Source organism: Gobio gobio (genome assembly GCF_949357685.1).
Source record: "Gobio gobio genome assembly, chromosome: 20".
Classification (NCBI taxonomy): Eukaryota; Metazoa; Chordata; class Actinopteri; order Cypriniformes; family Gobionidae; genus Gobio; species Gobio gobio.
This window is the reverse complement of record NC_137113.1, coordinates 39,777,467-39,803,664: the sequence shown is the minus strand read 5'-3', so window position 1 is coordinate 39,803,664 and position 26,198 is coordinate 39,777,467. Positions and strand designations below refer to the sequence as shown.

Here is a 26,198-nt window from a genome sequence, read left to right as displayed (position 1 = left end):
TTCTGGCTAGGCAGGAGTCTTTCACTTAAAAAATAAAAAGAAAGAGATATATTATGGGTGTGTTCTGTTTGGGAGAGCAGCATGCTCAGTCAGCTTTCGAAGGAGATGAATGTGAGCATTGCGAGTGTCTCCCTCTCAGAACGCTGCATTCACGGGGCATTCTCACAAGCGTTTTGACGCAGCGTCTCGTTCCCTCTTCAGGGAACTAAGGTTACATACGTAACCGTGATGTTCTACTACCGAGTAGCAATGCATGTTTAATATCCTTACAAATACCATACACATTAATTCATATCATCTCTGGGGAGAAAAGGTATTAAATGGGTTAATAATGTATTAGTAAATGTTAAAATTAACATTAAGTTAAGTGCTTTAGAATTATTTTTCATTGTTAGTTCATTTTTACTAATGTTACCAAATAGAACCTTATTGTAACGTGTTAACAGTTTGGAAGTTAATGTTAAAACTGTGTAATCCAAACTCTTACAAAAAATAATTGACAAAAACACAAATTAAGAATTTTTTTATTAAATCCAAGAGCTTTCAGACCCCTCCATAGACTGCAACGTAATTTCAACTTCCAAGTCCCAGAAAGGTAGTAAAGACATTGTTAAAATAGTCCATGTGAAAATAGTGGTTCAACCTTAATGTTATGAAGCTATGAGAATACATTTTGTGCTCACTCTACGCTATTCACATAAGCAACACAACCCATGCATGTAATCATGGGATCGTGCTCGGCCAAAAGTGTGCCGGCGTTTTGCCGTAAAACCCGGAAACGCTGTTCTTTGTGAATAGCCCATCAAAGTGAACAGAGTAAGAGAGTGACAGGGAAGAGAAGAGATTGTTGAATAACGTCGTTATTTTTGTTTGATTTTGCGCACACAAAAAGTATTCTTGTCACTTCATAACATTAACTCTTTCCTCGCCAAACACAGACTTTTTCGTTTTTTGAGAAAAAATGCTTCCCTGCCAAACACTGAATTTTCCGTGTTTCCGTGTTTTCACTGTTATACACTCTCGGACTTCATCAAAAATATCTTCATTTGTGTTCCAAAAGATGAACGAAGGTCTTACAAGTTTGGAACGACATGAGGGTTAATTAATGACAATTAAAAATTTTGGGTGAACTAACCCTTTTTAAGTATATTTCTGAGAAGTACATAAAAAGTAGACTGAAAGTATACTTATTTTTAGTTTAAAAGAAGTATACTAATAGCACACTTGATTAAACCTCTTTTTCGTAAGGCAAGGGATGGAAATTTTATATGCAACTCAAATAAATTAATCTTAATTGTAAGCCTAAATATTTTTGGAGTGTACCCTGATAAAGTGGGTACACAGTTCCAACGAAGTATACGTAGCTCTGTGAAGAAAAATTTCTAATTTAGGTTCTGTTGATTTGTTGTGTATATTAGAGGCTCTTAAACTAGTTCCCGAACAGCAAGGCGAAACAATGCATTTCCTGAACTTTGCTTGCCCTTGTTCTATTTCTACTTCATTCTGCTTTATTGATCCAGCAGTCAGCAAGAATTACAGAGGGCAGCGGCTGGTATGAATTGGACAGGAGGGGAGGTAGTGGCAATTAGAGTGAAAAGCCCTTAATTTCCGTGTCAGATGGACAAGAGCAGGGGCCAATATCGGCAGAGTGTTCTCAGAGATATTTCCGAAGCAAAATCTGTCACCATGTGGCATTGTATTGATCTAAAACTGGACATGTGAGGTTGTGTCTTCTGTTAGAGAGTGAGAGGGACACTCTTTTTCAACCCTCATTGGGTTTTCAGTTGATTTACCTTCTCTGGGACACCGGGCTGTTGTCGGAGGCCCTAACGGTGAGGGTGTAGGAGCGGCCCACCGTCAGGTTGACACCGGGTGGCACAGTGATCACTCCTGTATAGTCATTGATGGTGAAGTGTCCCTGATCCCCTGCCAAGATTTTGTAGCTCACCAACCCATTGGAACCCTCATCAGCATCCACTGCTGTCAGCTAAAAAAAAAAAAAAATGAAGCAAAGGTGCTTATTCACATTCATCCCTGTCCAAGCTTATGAATCATGGAACCTGTCAAAAACATGTCCGGACCAGGTCATGTTTCACTAAAATATTCAGATTTACTATTTCAGCACATTCAGCACCTGGCTACACTGGATAGTTGGTGGCTTATGAATAATAATACAAAAAAAAACTTTGTGCTGAAGTTCACTCTTTAGTGATTGATTTGATTTGATTTGATTTGATTTGATTTGATTTGATTTGATTTGATTTTATTTGATTTGATTTGATTTGACTGACTGGCTGACTCACTGACTGACTCACTCACTGACTGACTGACTGACTCACTGACTGACTGACTCACTCACTGACTGACTGACTCACTGACTGACTGACTGACTCACTGACTCACTGACGACTCACTGACTCACTGACTGACTGACTAACTGACTGACTGACTCACTGACTGACTGACTGACTGACTGACTGACTGACTTACTGACTGACTCACTCACTGACTGACTGTGACTGATTGATTGATTGATTGATTGATTGATTGATTGATTGATTGATTGATTGATTGATTGATTGGTTGATTGATTGATTGGATTCATATAATGCTAAACAAAATGCCTTTACATGCACATTAACTTTAATGAAATCTCATTCTTATTCCGGTTTAATATAGAGTTGGCCCACCCTTTGCAGCTATAAAAAATTCAGCTCTTCTTGGAAGGCTTTCCACAAGGTTGTTTTTATGCAAATTGTTGACCATTCTTCTAGAAGCCCATTGTGAGGTCAGGTCTCCACACTAATTCATCCCAAATGTGTTCTATCGGGTTGAGGCCAGGACTCTGTGCAGTTCCTCCACACCAAACTCGCTCATCCATGTCTTTATGAACCTTGCTTTGTGCACTAGTGCGTAGTCATGTTGGAACAGAAAGGGGCCATCCCCAAACTGTTCCCACAAAGTTGGGAGCATGAAATTGTCCAAAATATCTTGGTATGCTGAAGCATTAAGAGTTCCTTTCACTGGAACTAAGGGGCCAAGCCCAACCCCTGAAAAACAACCCCACACTATAACCTTTTCACCAAATTTTCTTACTATTTAACTGAATATATTTAATTATTTTCACACTTAACAGATTCATGTAGATTTTAAATAATTTGAAAAAACATTTACTTTGAAAATATTATTATTTAGATCAAATCAAATAGGCACAAATAGTTATGCAAAAACTAATATTTTATGACATAAATTGTATTTACCGGTAAGTATTAAAAATGTAATAATGTAAGCCTCAGGATAGTATTGGTTGTTCTGTCTTTAATTTATACTCTCTAATAAATGATTAACAAAAACTTAAATACTTACACAGGTGTAACTACAAGTAATAATATTAATAATAGTAAAATTTATGTAATACAGTAAAATTATTAAAAAAAAAAAAATATATATATATATATATATATATATATATATATATATATTTTTTTTTTTTTTTTTTTTTAAACTTATGCTTCGTAATATTTATGCAGAAATAACTTCTATGTTTCTTTATTAAATGTGAAATGTGACCCAGACATGTTTTGTAAGAATTACACTAATAATATGAAGCATCAATGTTTTCTGACTCACTCATTCTACAGACAGAGAGATAATGATTTATTTCAGAACCTTTATAAAGTGACAACTACCAGCATACAATAGAGCAGTTAACCTTTTAGATGATATAACTTGCACTTTTTAATTTTGACTTCTGGGGTCAATCTTTCAGTATGTCAGAGCAAATCTGCGCTTTGCTCATGTCCTGATTGCAAAGAGATCAGTTACGCACACATTTCAAAAGAAAATTCTGGTTAAGACAAAGATTAAACAGAGATCTGAGCAATTATTTCAGCAATAAGCCCCTCGTAAATGTGGGAACTACAGCTATTATTTCAAACAAGTGGATTAAGGGTGATAAGCTCTCAAAAAAAAAAAAATTATAGGAAAGACATCTTAACATCACTAATGCAATCAATGTAGAAGCTAAATTGTGTAAAATATTGAGATTATGGATATTTCCAGAGAATATATCCATTGTTTATTTTTATGGCTATATATATATATATATATATATATATATATATATATATATATATATATATATATATATATATATATATATATACACTCACCTAAAGGATTATTAGGAACACCTGTTCAATTTCTCATTAATGCAATTATCTAATCAACCAACCACATGGCAGTTGCTTCAATGCATTTAGGGGTGTGGTCCTGGTCAAGACAATCTCTTGAACTCCAAACTGAATGTCAGAATGGGAAAGAAATGTTAATTTAAGCAATTTTGAGCGTGGCATGGTTGTTGGTGCCAGACGGGCCGGTCTGAGTATTTCACAATCTGCTCAGTTAATGTCAGAATTTGGTGTAAACAGAATGAGAACATGGATCCATCATGCCTTGTTACCACTGTGCAGGCTGGTGGCGGTGGTGTAATGGTGTGGGGGATGTTTTCTTGGCACACTTTAGGCCCCTTAGTGCCAATTGGGCATTGTTTAAATGCCACGGCCTACCTGAGCATTGTTTCTGACCATGACCATCCCTTTATGACCACCATGTACCCATCCTCTGATGGCTACTTCCAGCAGGATAATGCACCATGTCACAAAGCTCGAATCATTTCAAATTGGTTTCTTGAACATGACAATGAGTTCACTGTACTAAAATGGCCCCCACAGTCACCAGATCTCAACCCAATAGAGCATCTTTGGGATGTGGTGGAACGGGAGCTTCGTGCCTTGGATGTGCATCCCACAAATCTCCATCAACTGCAAAATGCTATCTTATCAATATGGGCCAACATTTCTAAAGAATGCTTTCAGCACCTTGTTGAATCAATGCCACGTAGAATTAAGGCAGTTCTGAAGGCGAAAGGGGGTCAAACACAGTATTAGTATGGTGTTCCTAATAATCCTTTAGGTGAGTGTATATATAAAGCACAAAATCAGGCTAAACGTAAATGCATGGTCTTTTTAAAGCAGGGATGGGCAACCTCGGTCCTGGAGAGCCACAAGTCTCCATCCCAATCAAACACACCTGATCAACGTCTTCAGGATTACTAGAAAGCTACAGACAGGCAAGTTTTTATCAGGGTTGAAGCTGAACTCAGCAGGACAGTGGTCAAAGTTGCCTATCCCTGATTTAGAGGATGCTTAGAAATGGAAAACCAGACAAAATGCTTTTATTGCAGTAAAAGTGTAGCTCATTGATTACCTGTAAGACTGTGTCCCCAGGCTGCATGTCTGTGTAAACATTCACACTGTAGGAGACGTTGTGAAAGGTGGGTGTGTTGTCATTGGCATCAATCACAGTAATATTAACAGTGACTGGAGAGCTCTCCTGAACTCCATCTGAGGCAATCATCTACAGACAAAGGGAAGTAATAAAACTGTTAATATCAGACCGGGAGGCAGAGAAAGGTATTTGCTGCTTAATTTGATAATTGCACATTGTGCACAGATGAATCACTGTAAATCAGCCATTTTAGAAAGGGAAAGCTAAAAGCAAAATTTTAATACTGCTGATAGTTACACATCAGCAAACAGATATGTGATATAAAAGGCAGATCCTCACATTTTCCCTTTGATTATTGTGATAGCAAAGGCCTAGCCAAATTATTCAAATGAATGCTCTTGCGTGGAGAGAACAGTCCATTGGCGCAACTCCCAGCTGCCTCACTAGCTGTCAACTAGACTAATGGGATATCACAGAGAGGTTGTGGACTGCGCTGTGAGAAGGGCGAAGTGTTTCTGTCAACCTCCACATGGAATACAAAAGCTGAAGCTCGAGCACAAAAGGAGGTAGTCAAGTCAAATATTATGAATAAAAGACGGCACAAATGAAAACATGTTGATAATTGGTAGTCGACCATATGGTTTTTTTGACGGCCAATATCAATGCCAATATAGGCCTATATGACATTATATTTGATTTAAAAATAGTAAATAACATTTCTGCAATTCAATGCATTTTACATAATATTTACAAAAATCACAGATATAGACGTTAGTAACACTGGAAGTAAATGCTGTAACCAACAGTACACTTTCTGTGTGGACTAAGAATTAAACTTTCTCAAAGACAAGGTAATCCTAATATTATGTACAGTACACAGTGAATATGTCATAGCAGTAAACTGGAAAGTGCAGCATAGTATAACCATATGAATTTAAAGTGCCCCTAGTATGCTATTATAAAGGTTCCTTTTGTTTTAAAGGTATCCTACAATAGGTTAACATGCATCCAAAGTAAAAAAAAAAAAAAACACTTTCATTTTCACCTCATTGTCACAGTGTCTGAAATGGTTCGATAAAGGATTTGGTCTTTCTAAACCCCTCCTATCCGAGAGCCTATGTTGCTCTCATTGATCAGATTGTCAGACAGTCTATTGTGTTGTGATTGGTCTACCACTTACCACTTACAGAATTGTGAGTTATAAAGTCTGAATTGCATAATATAAGGTCAGAATTGCGTGATATAGTCAGAATTGTGAGATATAAAGTCAGAATTGTGAGATATAAAGTCAGAATTGTGAGATATAAAGTTAGAATTACGTAATATAAAGTCAAAATTGCCTAATATTAAGTCAAAATTGCGAGATATAAAGTCAGAATTGTGAGATATAAAGTCAGAATTGCGTGATATAAAGTCCGAATTGTGAGATATAAAGTCAGAATTGCGAGATATAAAGTCGGAATTGCGAGATATAAAGTCAGAATTGTGAGATATAAAGTCAGAAACGCAATTGCAACTTTATATCACGCAAGTCTGAGAAAAAAAGTCAGAATTGTGAGATTTTTATTCTGTGGCGGGAAAAAAGCTTCCATAAAAGGGATCTTGTGTGTTTATGCTCAGGCCCTTTGTACTCAGTGTGGTCAAAATAAAAGTCCATTCAACATTAATCAGTCAACAGAAAAAACTTAACGGCAGATGCGATCATTTAAAATGGACAAAAAATTTACTAATTTTCATTTATGGGTGAACTATCCCTTTAACATCACTAATGCTACTGCAAGTTCTTTGGTCAATAAAGCCCAAAGTAGTTTTTTTTTTCACATATACTTAAGTATAAGTACAGTGCACAACACAAATTTCAGCAGCCTGGTTTTTCTCACAACGCAATTGTTGCATTTGAATTTATTTTATTTTATTTGCATTAAATTAGTTTGTCCACAAGGTGGCAACAGAGGCCCAGGCTGTTGTTTAACAGTCAGAAAAGAAATGGTAGATGCAGCATAACAACAACAAATTACTGGAGATGTTTTTTATCGCTCATAACTTCTGGAGAGAAATAGCGCAGCCACTGGAAAAGAATGAAACTTTCTAGTGTACATTTGTGAACCGCATGTGTGTATGCTATCAAATACAGTAGACATTCAAAGGCTTTGCGTTCAACAAAACAAAGCATACTTTGGCTTAAAGCAGCCACCATCAACACCACCTAACAACACTCCAGCAAACACATTGTCACAAGCCACTAAGAACTGTCTTTACAGCAAGCTAACAACTTAGCATTTTGGCCGCTAGTTTTGCATATTTTCTTCACAACAACAGTTTCTCTTTTTTATAACAGTAGTTACTGATTACACTATCAGTGTAATGATCACTGCATTACTTTTTATTTTGAAACATTAGTCAAGGATGTACAAACAAAAAAAAATAAGCTGCAACTGCAATACTTTGTGTATTTTAGGGAATACTTTCCTCCAAATTAACCACATCATGGGTATATCTACATGGCCCCACAGACTCATTCAAACGAGTGAAAACTATGCTTATTGGCTACAACAACAGGACAAATGAGATACTTGATATTCCACAGCTCCGGCAAACAAAGTTCATCTTGTCGCAGAACAGATAATGGCATCTCTAAGCAGCCATTTGTATGTGACACACTAGCCTAACACGGCACAGTAACATCACCGACGGGACCCGGACTCTTCTGTTCCCTTAGACGGGACCAGCTGGTTTCTGTTTCTGAATGAACCGGCACTCGGCAGGAGTGAGGTGGAGTGCAGTGAATATTAAGTCCCGCAGCACACGTCCCATGAGCCAACCTAAACGCACGTCTGACTGAGAATCAGCATTCAGTCGCTGCCGCCTCCGCAATTTAGTCTTCTTATACCGTAATTATACACTCCTATAGAATCAGGCACAAAGGTCTTTTCAACAGTGAAAGCATGTTGAGAAATGCTTATTGATAAGTTCACTGTATTCTTTGCTTTTTACACACTGTACGCATCTCAAATCTCTACTGCTTGATTGTTATATCATCAAAAAAATTAAACTACATTATCACCCTGAAATATATTAAAAGTTGGATATATAGTACATCCTACTTTACCTGCATACATTCAGTATACTTATGTAAGGCAATAAATAATACATAGCAAATCTCAGCTGAAAATACCATTGAAAAATGTAAACTGTATATATATATATATATATGGTATGTCAAGTAAAACATGAGCATATTGATGCAATTTGATCAATTTACTGTTTTAGTCCAACTGTTACTTCTGATTTGAGGACACTGAGTTAAGTTTCAACTAAGTTTAATGGTGCAACACAAATATTTAGTAGTGTGTAAGTGGTAACACTAGAGCTGCACGATTCTGAATAAATTGAGAATCCTTATTTTTTTGTGTGAAATGGAGATCACGATTCTCCCACGATTCTGAAGAGAAAAAGAAAAAAAAACCTAAGCAAAATAACATGCAAACTAGAGGATATATATATAAGGAGTCCATATAATTCTATTATATAATACATTTATACAAACCTAAGCACCCAAAAAAAAATATATTACAAAAATTTTTTTTTACAGAATTCACAGTGTATATTATGTGTACAGAGCAACAACAATGTGATTGTTTTCATTTTAGACATTTTATGTAAAATGTAAATTTAAATGTAGACGGGTCAAGCTGCGATACCGAACAGAAAACTCCTAAATCAACCGCTTTGACGGCATTAAGTCAGTGTAGGAGTAACAGAATAACTTGGTTTATTTTGAGTCAGAAGAAGAGTTAGACACGTTAACAATGGAACTTTTGAAATTAGATGATTATTGCTAAACAGTAAACTGCCGTTTGACCGGTTCACTAAAAAGAACAGGTTCAAAAGAATGATTTGTTCGCGAACTGGACATCACTAATGTACACATGACAATTCAAACATTATCCTTCCTGAGTGTGTGTGGAAACAACGCGAATGTACTGAAATATGTCTGTACATGAATGCAGCGTGCGATCAGTGATCAAGAACACGCACATACGCATTCTCTGCGCATCAATATAACAGACTATCATGCGCTTATTGCACGACTGCTGTGAGTCACCAACATTGCGCTCTTCAGAAACAATGGCATAATACGACAGAGTTTGTGTTTTAAAGGCAAAGCACACATTGAAATTAATGATTCACCAAAAACGATATATGTGAGTGTCTATTCTCTCTGATATATCTGATGTGATCAGCCTGGTCTTCTTTGCATTAGCGCTGTTTTGGACTGTTTGAATGAATTTGATTACTGGATCACTGAACACTTTCCCAGAGTTTAACAGCTTAAAATGGCCTGATCACAAGCAGAGAAGCGTGGGTTAAAGAATTGAAATGTCCAAGATCAAATAACTGCGTGACGAAAAGTATGTTAATGACGCAGCTTCACGTACATCTGTAATTGATTTGCGTTAATTGCTTTAAATAAATTTAACACGTTAAGGGATTTTAATTAATCGCACGTTGTGTACCATGTTACCAATACCATGTTTATACCCAAATTATAAACTTTTATCACAGTTCACTTTCACCCCCTGTTCACACTCCGCTGACCCTTGCAATTTGAAACATGAATAAGAGAAAGCAGTCGTGGTCATTTAGGAATCAAGATTGCGATTTTTTTTAACGATTAATTGTGCCGCTCAACTAGACATGGTTTCCTTGTACGCACGGTTCAGATAGCCTAGAGTACACCTTCAGTCAGGGTTTGGCTAAAAAGGAGTATGAGCCACTCCTATAAATGTTGTTTTCTTTGAGTCTGTCACAGAGACAGACGTCATTGCACAGGACACGTACTGTATTTCAGTGACATCTGTCTGGTAGTGCCTGTGCACTTGACATGTCAGGAGTTGTGGCACTCTTGTGGTAGATGCGAGTTTCCATCTGGAATGGGGAATGCAATAATCTGGACCCACTACTCTATTCCCTCACAATTTCCTGCCTCCTCTTCACTGCATACGTCTAATAATGAAGCTGGAGCTGAAAAAATAAAAACCTGCATGGGAAAAAAATAACACCAAAGTATAATTTTGCGAAGTGCAACTTAACTTTAGACTTGAACTAGTTAATTTAGGAGTTCATCAGCAAGGGCAAAGTATGAAGCGTTAAGTGTAGTTATGTGCCACTCTTGCATAGTCAGACCTTGAGACTAACGGCAGAACTTCTGGACTCCATAGCAGCTTTCATTGGTCAAGGGCTGCACCATGAGGCTGTCTGACTGACATGTAAAGCAACCAATCACAGTTCATTTTGTTCAGCATCATGTTTAGGGATGTGGACTTCTAAAGTCGATGTCCCTACAATAACAGACAGGCGTGTAAAACTCTTGGGCTTCTTTTAAAGAGTCTATGCTGTGAACTTCACATACTTTCGATATTCCAGTGCTTAGTTGATTCTGATAAGCACTCATTGTTATAGCTGTGAACATGATGGCTTTCTTCTTCGATGATGGAAATTGGTGTCACAGCGGCTTTGTTTCCAGGCAAAACAATTAAAGAATGTGACACACACACATCTCCCGGAACTCAGAAAAGTGTTTCTAATTTTGTCCGCCTTATGAATCAGATGTTCAGCCAACAGTCCGTGGGCCCTACATTGAAGCGTGTTAAAACTTGGATGCACAAGCTGTTGCCGTGGTAATGAACATCAATACCTTGACGTGTTGATTTATGTTGGCTAACTTTCATTTGAGGAATTCTGTTTATAATGGGCTATTGAGGTTGTACTTATTGTACTTATCACTTATGTCAGGGCTGAGAAGAAGGTAACACAGAAGGTAACCACCTCACCTGGCCTGCTAACAGCGTCACAGGACTGGGAGCAGAAACTAAACTTGCTAAGGCCAGATATGGTGCTGATCTCAGAAGTCTCCAAGCAGATTATCCTCTTAGAACTTACAGTCCCCTGGGAGGACTGTATCGAGGAGGCCAATGAGAGGAAGAGTACATTGAGCTGGTACAAGAGAGCTGAAGTAATGTCTAAAATCCAAGGTGTGAGCCCATTGAGGTGGAATGCAGAGGGTTCACAGCCCAGTCCTATAACATGCTGGGCATCAAAGGGGCCAGTATAGGACGAAGGGGCATTAAGTCCGCCAGGAAGGCAACGGAAATTGCTTCGAGGTGGCTGTGGATTAAGTGAATGCTTACAGTTGTGGTCAGAATTATTGGCACCCCTGGTAAATATGATTAAAGATGGCTGTAAACATACAACTGCATTGTTTATCCTTTTGATCTTTCATTAAAAAATAAATTGAAAGAAAGAATTAAAAGTTGGAGGAAATCACATCATGAAATCAAGCGTATAGTGTTTGTTCTGGCAGGTCGTGTTAGACAAGTTTGCATCAGCTGACTGTCAGCTGATCACGTCTACCTATAGGAATATGATGTATATCACAGCATACATATATAAGCTCCTTCAGTATTATCAGCTATTACATTTATCCAGTGCTAATTACCCTCCTCCATCCCCAGCTCCTCCTCTCGTCAGTCAGGATCTGGTATTCTGATTCCCCTTGAATCAGCCCAAATTCCTGAATTAAGTTGTACATTAAATATTGACATCAATGATATCTGCAATACATTGTTGGTTCTGTTCTGTTAACCCTTAGGGGGTTATCGCTGCTCTCCCTTCTTGCCCAGAACAGAAAATACATCCAATCCAAACTATATGATAATTGTCAATAATCTTTGATGATAGTGGTCCTGAAAGAAATAAATGTTTTTCTACAAAACACACTGGCCACAATTACTGGCACCCCTATAATTGTTTTAAGTAACATATCTCTGAAATATATTCCCATTAATATTTACATTTTCCAGCACACCAGGGTGACCAGGAACATGGAATTGTCTAGCCATAACTTCTTGTTTGACAGGATATGAGGAAACACAAAGGCCAAATTCCCTTAATCATCCATCACAATGAGTAAAACCAAAGAAAATAGTTCCACTGTGCAGCAAAAGATTGTTGAGCTTCACAAAATAGAAATTGACTGTAAGAAAATAGCTAAAGCAATGAAAAGTCCTATTTCCACCATCAGGGAAATAATTAAGAAGTTCAAATCAACTAAAGATGTTATGAATCTGCCTGGAAGAGGACGTGTGTCTATATCATCCTAATGCACGGTGAGGAGGAGAGTTTGAGTGGCCAAAGACTCTCCAAGGATCACAGCTGGAGAATGCAGATATTAGTTGAGTCTTGGGGTCAGAAAGTCTAAAAAAAAAATCAAACAAACATGTTGTTTGGGAGGGTTTCAAGAAAAATCCCCCTCTCTCATACAAAAACAAACTCCAGCATATTCAGTTGTCAGACACAACTGGAATTTCAAAAGCGAAAGGATTCTATGGTCAGATGAAACAAAAAAAGAGCTTTTAGGCAGCAAACCCACCAGATAGGTTTGGTGCAAACAGGGATACAAGTACCCCACGCCCAAAGTTAAATATACAGATGGATCTTTAATGTTGTGGGTCTATTTTTTGCCAGAGGTCCTGGACATCTTGTTTAGATTCATGGTATCATGGACTCTAGCAAATACCAACCAGTAAATAATCAACACCTGATGGCCTATGCAAGAAATCTTATAATGGACTATGGTTGGATCTTCCATCAGGAAAATGATCCAAAACAAACATCCAAATCAACACAAAAATGTGCCCCAGAGCACAAAATGAAGCTTCTGCCATGGCCATCCCAGTCCCCTGACCTGAACCCTATAGAAAATGAGTAGGGTGAACTGTAGAGAAGAAGCACCAACATGGAGCTGGGAATCTGAAGGATCTGGAGCGATTCTGTATGAATGGTCTCTGATCTCTTGTCAGGTGTTCTCCAAACTCATCAGGCATTATAGGAAAAAAATCTGAGCTGTTATCTTGGGGATATTATGTTGCAAAAAGTATTTAATAAAAGGGTGCCATTAGTTATGGCCAAAATGTTTTGAAGAAGAAAATGTATTTCATAATGTGATTTACCCCCCACTTCCAATTCTTTTACTTCGATGAAAGATTTTTGCTAACATTTTGAATGAAAGATAAAAAGGATAAACAATTCAGATTTATTTTTACAGTAATCTTTGATCATATTTACAAGGGGTGCCAATAACTCTGACCACAACTGTGAGTTGAATGTACAAAGATTAAAATGCAAGGCAATAACATTGCATATGATCATTTTTCCAGTGGTATTTAATATGGGATTAGACTGTTTGATTAATATGTATATTCATATACAGTCAAACCAAAATGTATTCAGACACCTTCAACATTTTCTCACATTATCACAGTTTATTCACTATAGTTTAGAAAATTGTAATAAAATATGACAAGAACTCAGAGTTAAACTGTGTCAGAACAAATTAATTTTAGAAAGGTATGTAATGGATTACAATCAACCAATCAGTTGTCAGCTGTTCAATTTAAGTACACAATTTAAGTTAATACCAATTTTGGTCAACCAATTACCAAGCAATGCTTAATTTTGTTCAGTCTGTGGAGTAAAATGTCACATTAGCAATTAAAGAAAAAACACTTAAGCAAAACATGGTCAGGTCAAAGTGTCTGAATAATTTTGGTCCCAAATTGTAATCAATTTTACTGGAATTTTTGGGTATAATATGTCACAGTTTATTTTATTTTGTTTTGAACTAGTGTCCTGCACCCACTATAGTAAAACTATATATCTGGAGTGAATTTTTGGTTTGACTGTACATACTGTTTTATGACTAGCTTCTGTTTTTTTTTTTTTTTTGGACTATTTGACTAGTCAATTACAAAATGCCTATTTAAACATTATTGAAATTAGGTATGGTGCACATCCCTAATTGAGAGTGCACTGCACAAAAAAAAATTGCTGTTGCTGTTGCCAACAAGACAGTGAAGGGGAAATCAATTATACAGTCATGACATCATATCAGCGAGGTGCTTCAAGAGCTGAGATTATCACATGTGCATCACAAGTTTGGCATGTCAAACTAGACGTCTAGTTATCTCCAGGGTGCCGCTTAGGTAGAGTCATGTCGGCTCCCTCTGCTCAAAAATAAATTCAAGGGCTTGTATATCCAGTAAGTGTAAGCTAGCAGCATTTTTGAGAGGCATCACACTAAAGTTGAAATTGCATCTGTATATGCCACTACTACTGTCATGAAAACAGGTAAAACAGCTAAATCAGGACCATGTGACACTGAAGAGTGAAGTAATGGCTGCTGAAAATTTAGTTTTTTTTCGGGTTCAGTCAGTGCCATTCAAATTCCAAGCATACACCTGCATTCATTTACATTTCCAGGACATTTCTCTAATACCTCCATTACGGTAATGTCCTGACATTTAAATAAATGCAGGTATTCTTGGAATTGTATGGCACTAAGGAACAGTTGAAACTGAAAACGTTTTGAACTTGACACATCTCTGCATTTTTTTTTTACATTTTGGTAGCCTTGATTGAATAATATTTCTGAGCTTAATTTTTGTGTGCAGATCTTTTCTCTATCTTCTTCTTCCTCTTTGTCGTCTTTGTCTTCTTCTTCCTCTTCTTCATCTTCTTCGTCTTCTTCTTCCTCTTCTTCATCTTCATCTTCTTCGTCTTCTTCTTCTTCTTCGTCTTATTTTATTACATCTGGTTTGGATGAAATCTGGAATAATCTGGATGGATTAACATTTTTGTATGGAGTAGTGTTTGGCGCTACACTGTTCATCTCATTGTTAACTTTATAGAAAGAAACGATTTTAACTACTTCACTAAACTCCACCAAACTCAGCTACTGAATGAGACTACATGTTTTATTAAATTGCATAACATAGAATGCAGCTGCCCGACAACAAAGGTGCCATCTCTATCCAGAGCCCCCTACACCACATTTATAATGAGAAGTGCATAATAAAAACACATTATATATTCTGGCTCCATAGAAAATGCCACTACATAATGTTAAGCGTGTATTGACAAGTAAGTGGGCCAACATTCACAATCGCAAACGTGTTTCCATTAACCAAGGAAATGCAGTTGTGTATCCTTTGTGAAGGTCATAATAGTATGACCCATACTACCATAATTGCCTGGTCCTAAAATTACAATTGTTCTCTCTCATTAACAAGCCAAAATGGTATCCACTGTATCACTGTAATATATGTAAGAGACTTAAATAACCATGGACATGCTTAGCAGAGTTAATACAAATCCATTCACCACCAAGCACAACATGTAGGGAAAACAGCAACCTCCATTACCAAACTGAGATTTGCATATCCATAATACAGTTTTGAAAGACAGTGAAATATGGTGCTTTGTGTGAATTGAATAGCAGGAACCTGGGAGAATTAGCTGATGGCACCACAGTGTCCTGCATTGTCCATGTGACCTGATGCAGTGTTGTGATATTCAGCATTGTTGGAGAGTAAATAGCTAAAAGTACCTAAGTAACTAAAAGCAGTGACTATTACAAACTGCACTGCAGTTTTTTTAAAATGGAAATAATGATTAGTGAGTGTACACACATGTATTTAATGTGTGATTCAAGGCTTTTTACTTCATGATGGCATCATGGTTTCACAATTATTATCCTACTTTTACTTTTTTCAAATGTTTGTTTGTTTGTGTTTAAGGTCTGCAAAGTTACAAAGTCACTCCAAAGAAAGTTATTCTCAAACATTCCCTAAAAACGCCTCGATTGTAGTCTTGAAGTTAGGCCTCGTTGAGTTTGGTTAGTAATGTGTTGAAACTCGCGGTTATGGTAAGTGGCATGACGTTTGACCAAGCAGTTGACCAATCACAACACACTGGTCCAGCCAACCAATCAGAGCATGTTGAGCTTTTCGGACAGAAAGGCTTCATAGAGACTAGAACTAAACAGAGTTACTGACAGACTGGAAAGAGAGGTGCTGCAACAATGTAAAATATGTGAAAAAATGTGTTGTTTTAACATTCAAGCATGAAAACCTATTCTAGCAGAGCCCAAAAACAAAATCAAGGCATAATAGGTCCTCTTTGTTTATAATTAATTGTATAAATTGGTATACACAAACCTTATGAAAACAACATGAATATAAAGAATACATTTCTAAGAACTAAAAATTTATAGGAGGCTGTGACCCACATCACATACTTAAAAGCCCACTGAAATGCCTTAAAATGTGCAGCATTATTCAATGTGTTGATGTAATTGCCACTGAAATAGGAAGACAGGGCAGGACATATCAAACAGCTCCTCCTTTTTTAAAATAGCCAATAGTGTTTTGTTTATATCACAGCTCGGCAAGAGCTGTTGAGCTCGGTAAAGCAACAGTTTCCTCCCAATCTCTAAGCCTTTCTCCTGCAAATCTCCTCCATATCGCTTTAAAATATAGCATTCTGTGCAGAATTCAAATGGGTTTGATATGTTTTCTGCTAAGACTCGCACATATGATCCACTCTGTGCTATCTCTGTGGCTCTGGACCGGAGCAGACTGTGTGTACGCTGTGTGAAACTAACGCGAAACCAGACTTAATTTGCCCCAATGGAAAGCATATTTACACTGCCTGAATTGTGTTCACCATGTGCCATTCACTATGTATAAAATAGTAAATGTGAGAAAAAATGACCAATTTCAGCTGCAGCTTCAGCATCTATTTATAGTGTAGGGGGCAGGATGCTTCAGATTCTGATTGGACAGAAAATCTGATAAGAAGCTGAAGTACAGAAAGATGTCATCAAAATCATAGATCCATATTAGTGGAAATGAGAGACGCTTATATCTTTTAAATGCAAATTTTGTCATTGTTTTTGGAGCACATTAGCTTACAGATAACAGTAGGCCAAACATATTCATACTAAAAACCTAAAAACTTAATTGATTTCATGGCAACTTTAAGAAGTTCCACTTGAATTGAGAATCTATACAACCAGATGGCTTGCAGTTGATCAGAATTCCTTTAGTGCAGTATGCCGTTTTAAAAAAAACCCGAGAGCGAAAAATCGAGTAGTGTGTGGAGAAGCGAGTTTAGACAAAGTCCTTGACATGAAAGCCGCGAGCCCCATTGACAGAGACAGAGCTAAGCAGGCTTGTCAAGGAAAGGTGGCATGGATCCCTTACCGTGAAGGCATAACTCGGCTGTTCTTCATGGTCCACGGGCCTCAGTAGTGTCAGGTAGCGTGCTATCCCACTGGGCGTCACTGCAAAGATGTTGTTGTAGTCGTCCAGAGAGATACGCACCATGGGATCTTTGGTCTGCAGTGGAAATAAATCACCATAAATTCTTGTGTCAGATGGCAGAGACATCAGAAGATAGAGCATGCTGGCAGTATGGCTACACAAATTGCCATGAAAGGGAAAAACACTCATAGACCTAGTGTATTAGATAAACACAATGTATTAAGGAGAACTCAAGAAAACTAGTCAAAATACTGATTAACCGCTCAAAACAGAAAACAGAAAGGAAAATGCAGGAGCCAGTATCTGCAATATCAAAGTAAATTAAAGGGATAGTTCATCCAAAAATGAAAATTAGCCCATGATTTACTCACCTTCAAGCCATCCTAGGTGTATATGACATTCTTCTTTCAGACGAATAAATTCAGAGTTATATAAAAAAAAATATGTCCTGGCTCATCCAAGCATTATAATGGCAGTGAATGGCAGCCCAAAATTTGAAGCCCAAAAAAGTGCATCCATTATAAATGTAATCCACACGGCTCCGGGGAGTTAATAAAGACCTTCTAAAGCGAATTGGGTTTGTGTAAGAAAAATATCCATATAATTAAAACTTTTAAAAGTAAAATATCAAGCTTCAGGCGGACCGTCTAGCGTATTTAACTAACGGAAAAAGTGTAACTGGCGCGATGATGACGTCAGATGTAGCGTAACCGTTTTGAACTGCGAGAGGCGTTACACTTTCTGCGTAAGTTGAATACGGAAGGGGCTGAACATAAACACAAACCCATTGATTGACTTCAGAAGGCCTTTAATAACCCCTCACACTTTTTTGGGCTTTACATTTTCGCCATTTTACCATTCACTGCATTTTTTTATAACTCAGATGATTATATTTGTCTGAAAGAAGAATGTCATATACACCTAGGATGGCTTGGGGGTGAGTAAATGATGGGATAATTTTCCTTTTCGGGTGAATTATACCTTTAAGGAACATAAATACTGTATCTAAAGAGTTTTTACAAGTGCATCTCAAGACTAAATTTCACATTTACATAATTTGCTAAAATAGTGTTTTATGGGCACAGAGGAAAAACAATACTATCATGTATGATCTATCAATATTTTATTACTTTCTTTTATTGAAATATTTGCTTTAACAAAGATACTCTACACTAAAATTTAGAATAAAGTGTTACTGAAATCGAATTAGGAATTTTCTATCTATATGAATGCTTGTATTTCACGTGGTGCTCTCCCTCTCACCAACCATTATCTAAAAAAGCAGATTGTGGTTTATACCTGCTCAAATTCCTGCCGGACCCTAGAATGTCTGCAGTACTACAATCTATGGAGACTATTAATTCAGCCATTATGCCCTTGCAGTACATACATTTTTCATGGCACACTTTGCATTATGTGAGCTGAGTGCAGATACTGCTGCAGACCTCTTAAAAAGTGCACAACACACATACTTAATTGCAAAATATAGTGCAAATATATGTGACCCTGGTGTGAAATCCCGGGTAAAGTGGCAGAATATAATCATGAGAGCATTAAAGTATCCATAGCCATAAAAAATGGCAAAAATAGGTAATTTGTGTTTATTGCTGTAAATGATAGATTATACCAAGGGATTTGAGATACAGTTCTCAAATTTTCATTTATAGCTTGATACATGTTGAAATGAGTGATTTTATTGAAACTACAGATTATTATTTTGCACAAAAAAGTATGGGATGCTGGCTTCCTAAACATTGATTTCCATCATCTCTGGGTTTACTTTCCAGGAAGAAACACCTGCTGATTCTTGTATCATTTGGTTCAGGAATTGAATTTCAACTATTAGAAAATGCAAACAGACCTTAATATCAATCCTCACAAGCGGCAATCAGGTCAACACCTGTTAAAGGGATAGTTCACCCAAAAATAAAAATTCTGTCATCATTCACTCGCCCTCAAGTTGGGAATAGTGTTTGTGAAATATTAGATAAATATAAATGTAAAAATATTATTATTTTTGCATTTCCATTTAGTGGCGCACAAATCACAGACCTCAGATTTAACATTGATGTTGTTTGCAATTCCTCATTATGCTCTAAATTTTTTCAGCTGAATGCAGTCCTCCGAATTTACAGAATTATTAATGAGATACATTAGATCAATTGCCAGTCCGCTCAAAATTGTAAATGAAAATCAATAAACAAGACGCAGGGCAGTAATCATGCAGAGCATTAAGCAAATTGAACAATACAAAAAGACAGCACAGCAAAAATGAGAAAGAGAGAGAGAAGGCAGACTTTTTCACTTCTCACATCTCACACTAATTTCATTAATACCTACAGGCACATCACTGGGATTCAGCTTTAGATGGGAGACAAAACATATGCTTGACATTAGAGTGTGTTCCATCTCTAAGACTTATGGGATTAAAGAGATAGTTCACCCATAAATGAAGATTCTGTCGTTCACTCACCCTCATGTCATTCCAAACATGTGTGAAACAGGGATGGAAATTAACTTTTTTGTCCACCGGCCACTGAGGCTGGTGGATTTCAAAATCTACCGGCCACTCAATGTTTTTACCAGCCACTTTCTTGTTTTTAACCGATTAGTAATTAATGCTACAAGCTCTACAATACTTAAGCAGTTTATTTAATCTCGAATCTCAATGAAATACTGACATTTTCTCTTTCTCTCTTATACACACACAAACCATGAACTGATATACATTTCATTAAATGAGTAGGGCAGATTAATGTATGTGGCATTTGGATGATTCTTGGTCTTTTATGGCTTCCAGTTTTAGGTTTTTAGTCCCAACAATGAAACTATTAGTTTTGGCATCTTCTGAAGCGTGTTGACAACATACTAGGGTTGCCACCTTCAGTGTGGCAAAATAAGGGACACCCATTCACGACAATATAACATTTTATAATATTTTACATTTGATTATTTCAAAAGAACTCTTTAGTAGCCTATTTGGTGCACTTTAAAGGGATAGTTCACCCAAAACTAAAACATTCTGTCATCATTTACTCTCCCTCATGATGTTTCAAACCTGTATGAGTTTCTATGTTCTGCTGAACACAAAAGAAGATATTTTGCAGAAAGTTTGTACCCAGACTTCTTTGGGGGGCACCATTGACTTCCATAGTAATCTTCCTGTGTGTTCAACATAACAAAGAAATGTATACATATTTGGAACAACTTGAGGGTGAGTAAATAATGACAGAATTTTCATTTTTGGGTGAACTGTCCCTTTAAGCAGTCATTTTGAACCAGTAATCACTTTTTTGACAATTCTGAAATTCTAAAATGTTTATTTTTTTATTAATTTACTTCAATTATGACTATATTATTATGTAATTATTTGTCCCATTGTTATCTAAATATTCTTTTAATAAATGTCAAACTTTATATGGCAGGATTATTTATTATGTATGATTAAAATTATGCATTAATAATAACATTAATTAGGCTTGAATCTATTAATTAACCTGTCTAAAATATATATAATAATTCTGTCTGCCAAGCTCTGATAATGTATGGAATATTATATAAATATATTATCCATTTAAAGAAACAATAGGCCTATACCTTTAGAAGCACGGATGTGTCTGTCACATAGACCGGTCTGTCACCGCTGCTGCTTTAAGTAAGACAGTCTGAGCAACTGAAATGCTTCTCTGCAAAGTGTGCAGTTCGCCTGAGGTTCATCACGAGTTTCTGGACAGACCCATTGATACCTTTTTTTTCTATTCAGCTCTATATCTGGAGATCCTCTTGCGTGCAAACGGTGGATGTGACGCGAGCTCGATATGTTTTTAAAAAAACGCGCAGGTTTACAGCATGTTCTCGAGACTCTGCCGCTATGTCAACAAAGCCGCTAAAATGCAACCACGCGCAAATTAACTTCTCTACTACTTATTGGGAATTTGATTTGTAATGGCACACTTTTTTTGGAGGTGTGCCTCCTCTAAAAGTGTCCGCTGTCCAGGTGAAACAGTTGGCTATGCTATTTTTATTTACCCGCCACGGTGGCCGGTAGGTGAAGCGAGTTTACCCGCAACAACACAAAATCACCCGCATTTGGCTGGTGGCGGGTGCTAATTTCCATCCCTGGTGTGAAAATGTCCAGACTTCTACCATTTAATCCTTAGAATAAACTGGTGTGACGTCATTTTATACAAAATCAGGCCAAAACGAAGTTCGTTTCGGGAGTACAGCTTGCTAAAACTAACTTTCCAGAAAAGTAAACACTTTTGAACTACCATTGGCCAATGGTGATTACATAATGGGGAGGTGTGTCTCTGAGGCTCCGCCTTTTTGATGTGGAAATCTTCTCTGGTTAATTTCTTGTTTCTTCCCAGATGCGAGTAAAAACATGAACACACTGGACAGCTGCCTTACAGTAGACATTGTAAGGGCATGTTCACACTTTACGTCTTTGTTGAAGCTGCCAGCGTCTGTTTTACACTATAATCCTATGGAGTAAACCGTGTTTTAAAAAAAGTCATGAGCGCTTTTTTAAACGCCAATGCCGACGTCTTTTTCTGCAGCTCAGTGCGTCTTTTCAAGTTCAAAAAAGTTAAACTTTTCCAATAAAAACTCGCTACGTCAAGTGCCTTTTTGACAGCTGACCAATGACAATCGAGTAGCAAGACCTGAAAGTGGTGAAGGTGCCGGTTATCTCTGTATATATATTTTAGCCTACAATAAAACGAAATATGAAATAAAACACAACCCAGTCTCTTTTTGTTAAATGTAAGTTTATGTATGATCAATAATAGCCATTATAAAAGTATGAGTAAAAGGTATAAGAAGCTATAGAAGAAATAAAGCAAACATTCAAAGTCAGCTCTAATAGGCTACAATGGTAACGTAAAGTTAAATAGCCTAAAAATAGGCTAAAAAACTGGATCTCACAACTCCGAAAACGCCAGATAAAATATTCATATAGGTGCTCTCTTTATAAATAAACCACAGATTTGAGCTTTACACAAGTACATTATCGTCTGAAAAAGTCTTAAAACTACATTTCGTCACACATTAACAGTACAGTAGTATTTTTAAATTACGCAGGGTTTCTCATCAAGACATTGTGTATCTCTGCACCACACAGCACTCTTGTTGTGTGAAAAGACGCCCCCGGCTGCTATTTGGAACCAAACGCTGCCAGCTTTTTTTTTTACTAAAAGAGCGCTCTTGTCAACTTTTTCTTGTCAAAAAAGACGTCAAGTGTGAACACGCCCCAAGTAGTAATTCTAATGAAAAGTGACACTGACAGTTTTTTTCTTGTTTAATACCGTAAAGCTGGTTGCTTTTCAGCAATATATTGTATAATATATATATAATAAATAACGGAGACTTGACTTGTGAGAGAAGAAGCAGGGAAAAGTGCAATGTGAACATTCTTCAAAATATCTTCCGCTGATTTAGCATGACATAAGAGTGAGTAAATTACTTTTAATTTTTGGTGTGAATTGTCCCTTTATATACATGGTATTTTTTCAGAATGTGCTATGTTCTAAATACTTTGCAATCTATAAAGCAGAGATAATTGCAAAGAAAGAATATTAGCGCACTAAGCGCCACCCCAGTAGGTCCCTAAGTGCGAGCTTCTGAGACCGAATCTCTGATGCTGTTTTCAATTTGAATTTGCTTTTCTAAATGCTCCATAGAGCAGGAGCTTTGGTTAACATTTGAGGAAAATTTCTATACACACACACACACATCCCTCAGGACATGTGAAAATGATTGCCGTCTGAGCACAAGCACAGAAAGAGAGTCCTCACCTCCTCGATGTCGTTATCCAGGGCGATAATGGCGAGGGGGGTGGAGAGATTGGCATTGCTCGAGATAGTTGTGCCCAGTGGAGCAGACTCCGAGATGAATCCGTGATAAGTGGCCACCTGGAAGTATGGCGCCTGATTGTTCTCATCAAGCACCTCGATGTGGAGATTAGCGAACGCTGGGAGAGGGTGTCCATTATCCTGCTCTGCCTAGAGAAAAGAATGCCATGAGTTGAGAGATCCTAACCTGAAGATGGAATACTATGGTGTGAAACCATGGCTTTTTTGGATTACAGCATGCAGCATATATTAGAAGGGCAATGTGATAAGCCTCTATGGGCATACAAGGGCTTAACACTATCTACAGACTTGCCCAGCTAAATTAAATAAAGACCATGGCTGATTAATTCAGGTCATTCTCAAACTTAATTCTCTCTGAGCCTGGCATGCACCCAAGTGCCCTGAGCATCGGAATATTTAGTGTAGTAACTATTGCTCATATTCCTACCTCACCAGCAGCACCTATGTGAAACTAAACTAAAATTGTAATGACTAAAAATCCTAAAATGAGTTCTTTGGATTACTTGGTCATGCGGTGATTTTGAAATGTCAAAACTGCATGGTTTACGGTCTCCGTGTATATAAAGAAATGTGTTGTACTGTTAAATTACACACTTTCTGAATACTACTGAATACTAAGGCTGCAAGATTTAGGGGAAAAATAAGATTGCTAAATTTTGAGGTTAAAGGGATAGTTCTACTACTGTTACGATTGTAGGCTTCCTCAGTCCTCAGGGATCCTCAGTGACGTCGATTTTACCATATCAATCCGAGCGCGAGTCCATGAGGAAACATTGGAAGAACTAGTTATTAAACCTGAACCTCCATTGCAAGGACGACTTGAGCAGGACGTTTCTCAGTGATACACTAATCGGTATATTATGAGATGTTGCAGCTCTAATTCCTCACCATCAGCATTGAAAAGTGTATGTCCATCAACAAATGTGTGTATATTTCGAATGTATTGTGGAAGTGAGGAGAGACTGAGAATCAACAAGACTTAACACAATTGTAAATATGAATGAATATACAGCATCCAGTTTGATGAACACTTCACTCATCAGAATATGAAGTTTATTGCATCAGCTAGATTACCTCTCATGCTTAAATTGAAACCTTGCAGGCATTTTTATTTTGAAATGCATAAAAATGTGAAATGAAATGATGTATGATATTTTGGTGGTGTGATGAATACTGGCTTACAGCGAGACATTATTAAAAAGATAATTAAAGCTACAGAAAGAGATTGTATTTCTGTCAATAAAGCTAGTCTCAGTCTAGTGAATCCCTATGGTTCACCAACAAACTGTTGACTGACAGTCTGATGCATATTGGACAAAAATGTTGCTGAAACACTGAGTTTGATCTATTGCCATCACATTTATACATTTTTAAATGTTAAAAAATATTTTTGGGAGCCACTGTATATAATGAATATTACAGAATCCAACTGACAGATATGTGTAAACCGATGGGTTCTGGGATTCTGGTAGAGTACAGACTACGTGATTGGATTTTGAGGGTCTCAGTCTTGCTGCTTTTGCTTTGAAACTGGGATCTTGACTGGCAGGATGACATGCTGTTGTCACAATAGGACTGATTTTATCTGTGTGGAACTAGAACTGAAATTCCCTGAGGAAAAACTAAGAGTTGCTCTGTTGCTGATCTTACACTGATTTGCAGAGGCAAAACTACTGTACCTGGCAGTCTGTGATACATTGAGAAGTATATAATTCATTTGATCTTGTGTATGACAGTAGTACATTCATGAATATATCCAAACCAACTAGCATTTAATTTAGGTAGTGGGAAGATTCAGTCTTCAGATCTTCAATCCACACATCTTCAGTCAAGCTCCAAAAAGGACATAAAGCACCAAATAGACATCTTCTGAAATTATACAGTATCCCTGAGGACTGACTGGCTCACTCACTCACTCACTGACTTACTGACTCACTCACTCACTCACTCACTCACTCACTCACTCACTCACTCACTCACTCACTCACTGACTCACTGACTCGCTCACCCACTCACTCACTCACTCACTGACTGACTGACTGACTGACTAACTCACTGACTGATTGACTCACTCACTGACTGACTGACTCACTCACTCACTCACTCACTGACTCACTCACTCACTCACTCACTCACTGACTGACTGACTGTCTTACTCACTCACTGACTGACTGACTCACTCACTCACTCACTCACTGACTCACTCACTCACTCACTCACTCACTGACTGACTGACTGTCTTACTCACTCACTGACTGACTGACTCACTCACTCACTCACTCACTGACTGACTCACTCACTCACTCACTCACTCACTCACTCACTGACTGACTGACTCACTGACTGACTGACTGACTAACTCACTGACTCACTGACTGACTGACTCACTCACTGACTGACTGACTCACTCACTCACTGACTGACTGACTGACTGACTCACTCACTAACTCACTAACTCACTCACCCAATTACTCACTGACTGACTCACCTACTCACTCTCTGACTCAACTTACCCACTTATCCAAAATGATGAAGATGTGATATTTTACATTTCTTAATGTTTGACAATAATTTAACATGTTTTGCAGGCATTTATGTATGTATGTATGTGTGTGAGTGTATGTTTTTTTGTTTTTATTTATCAAAGATATTTTAGATTTCCTGATGTTTGACATTTAATTTCAATTGCTTGCTTACTTAACTACTTTTTTGCTTACATTAGTGACCATGTTGTTGTCTAAGTTGTTATTATTACCTTGATGACCAAGTCGAAATGTTGGTACTGTTCCCTGCTGATGGGTTTCAGGAGCTGGAGCTCAGCTGAGGTCCGATTCAAGGAGAAATACTCTGCATATGGCATCGGTTTCCCTAC

At 37.4% G+C, this 26,198-nt stretch overlaps 1 protein-coding gene across 1 annotated transcript in view; it reads right to left on the bottom strand.

The window, feature by feature from the left end:
- The window catches only part of pcdh15b (protocadherin-related 15b), a gene marked incomplete at its 3' end in the record, with an annotated part of 357,459 nt that overhangs the window by 193,802 nt on the left and 137,459 nt on the right, over positions 1–26,198 (bottom strand). The window contains exons 11-15 of the mRNA XM_079845636.1: positions 26,082–26,194; positions 23,249–23,455; positions 17,394–17,528; positions 5,269–5,418; positions 1,794–1,987 (exon numbers count right to left, since the gene is read on the bottom strand). Coding sequence (XP_079701762.1) covers positions 1,794–1,987; positions 5,269–5,418; positions 17,394–17,528; positions 23,249–23,455; positions 26,082–26,194 — 799 coding nt within the window. The remainder of the gene's footprint in view (positions 1–1,793; positions 1,988–5,268; positions 5,419–17,393; positions 17,529–23,248; positions 23,456–26,081; positions 26,195–26,198) is intronic.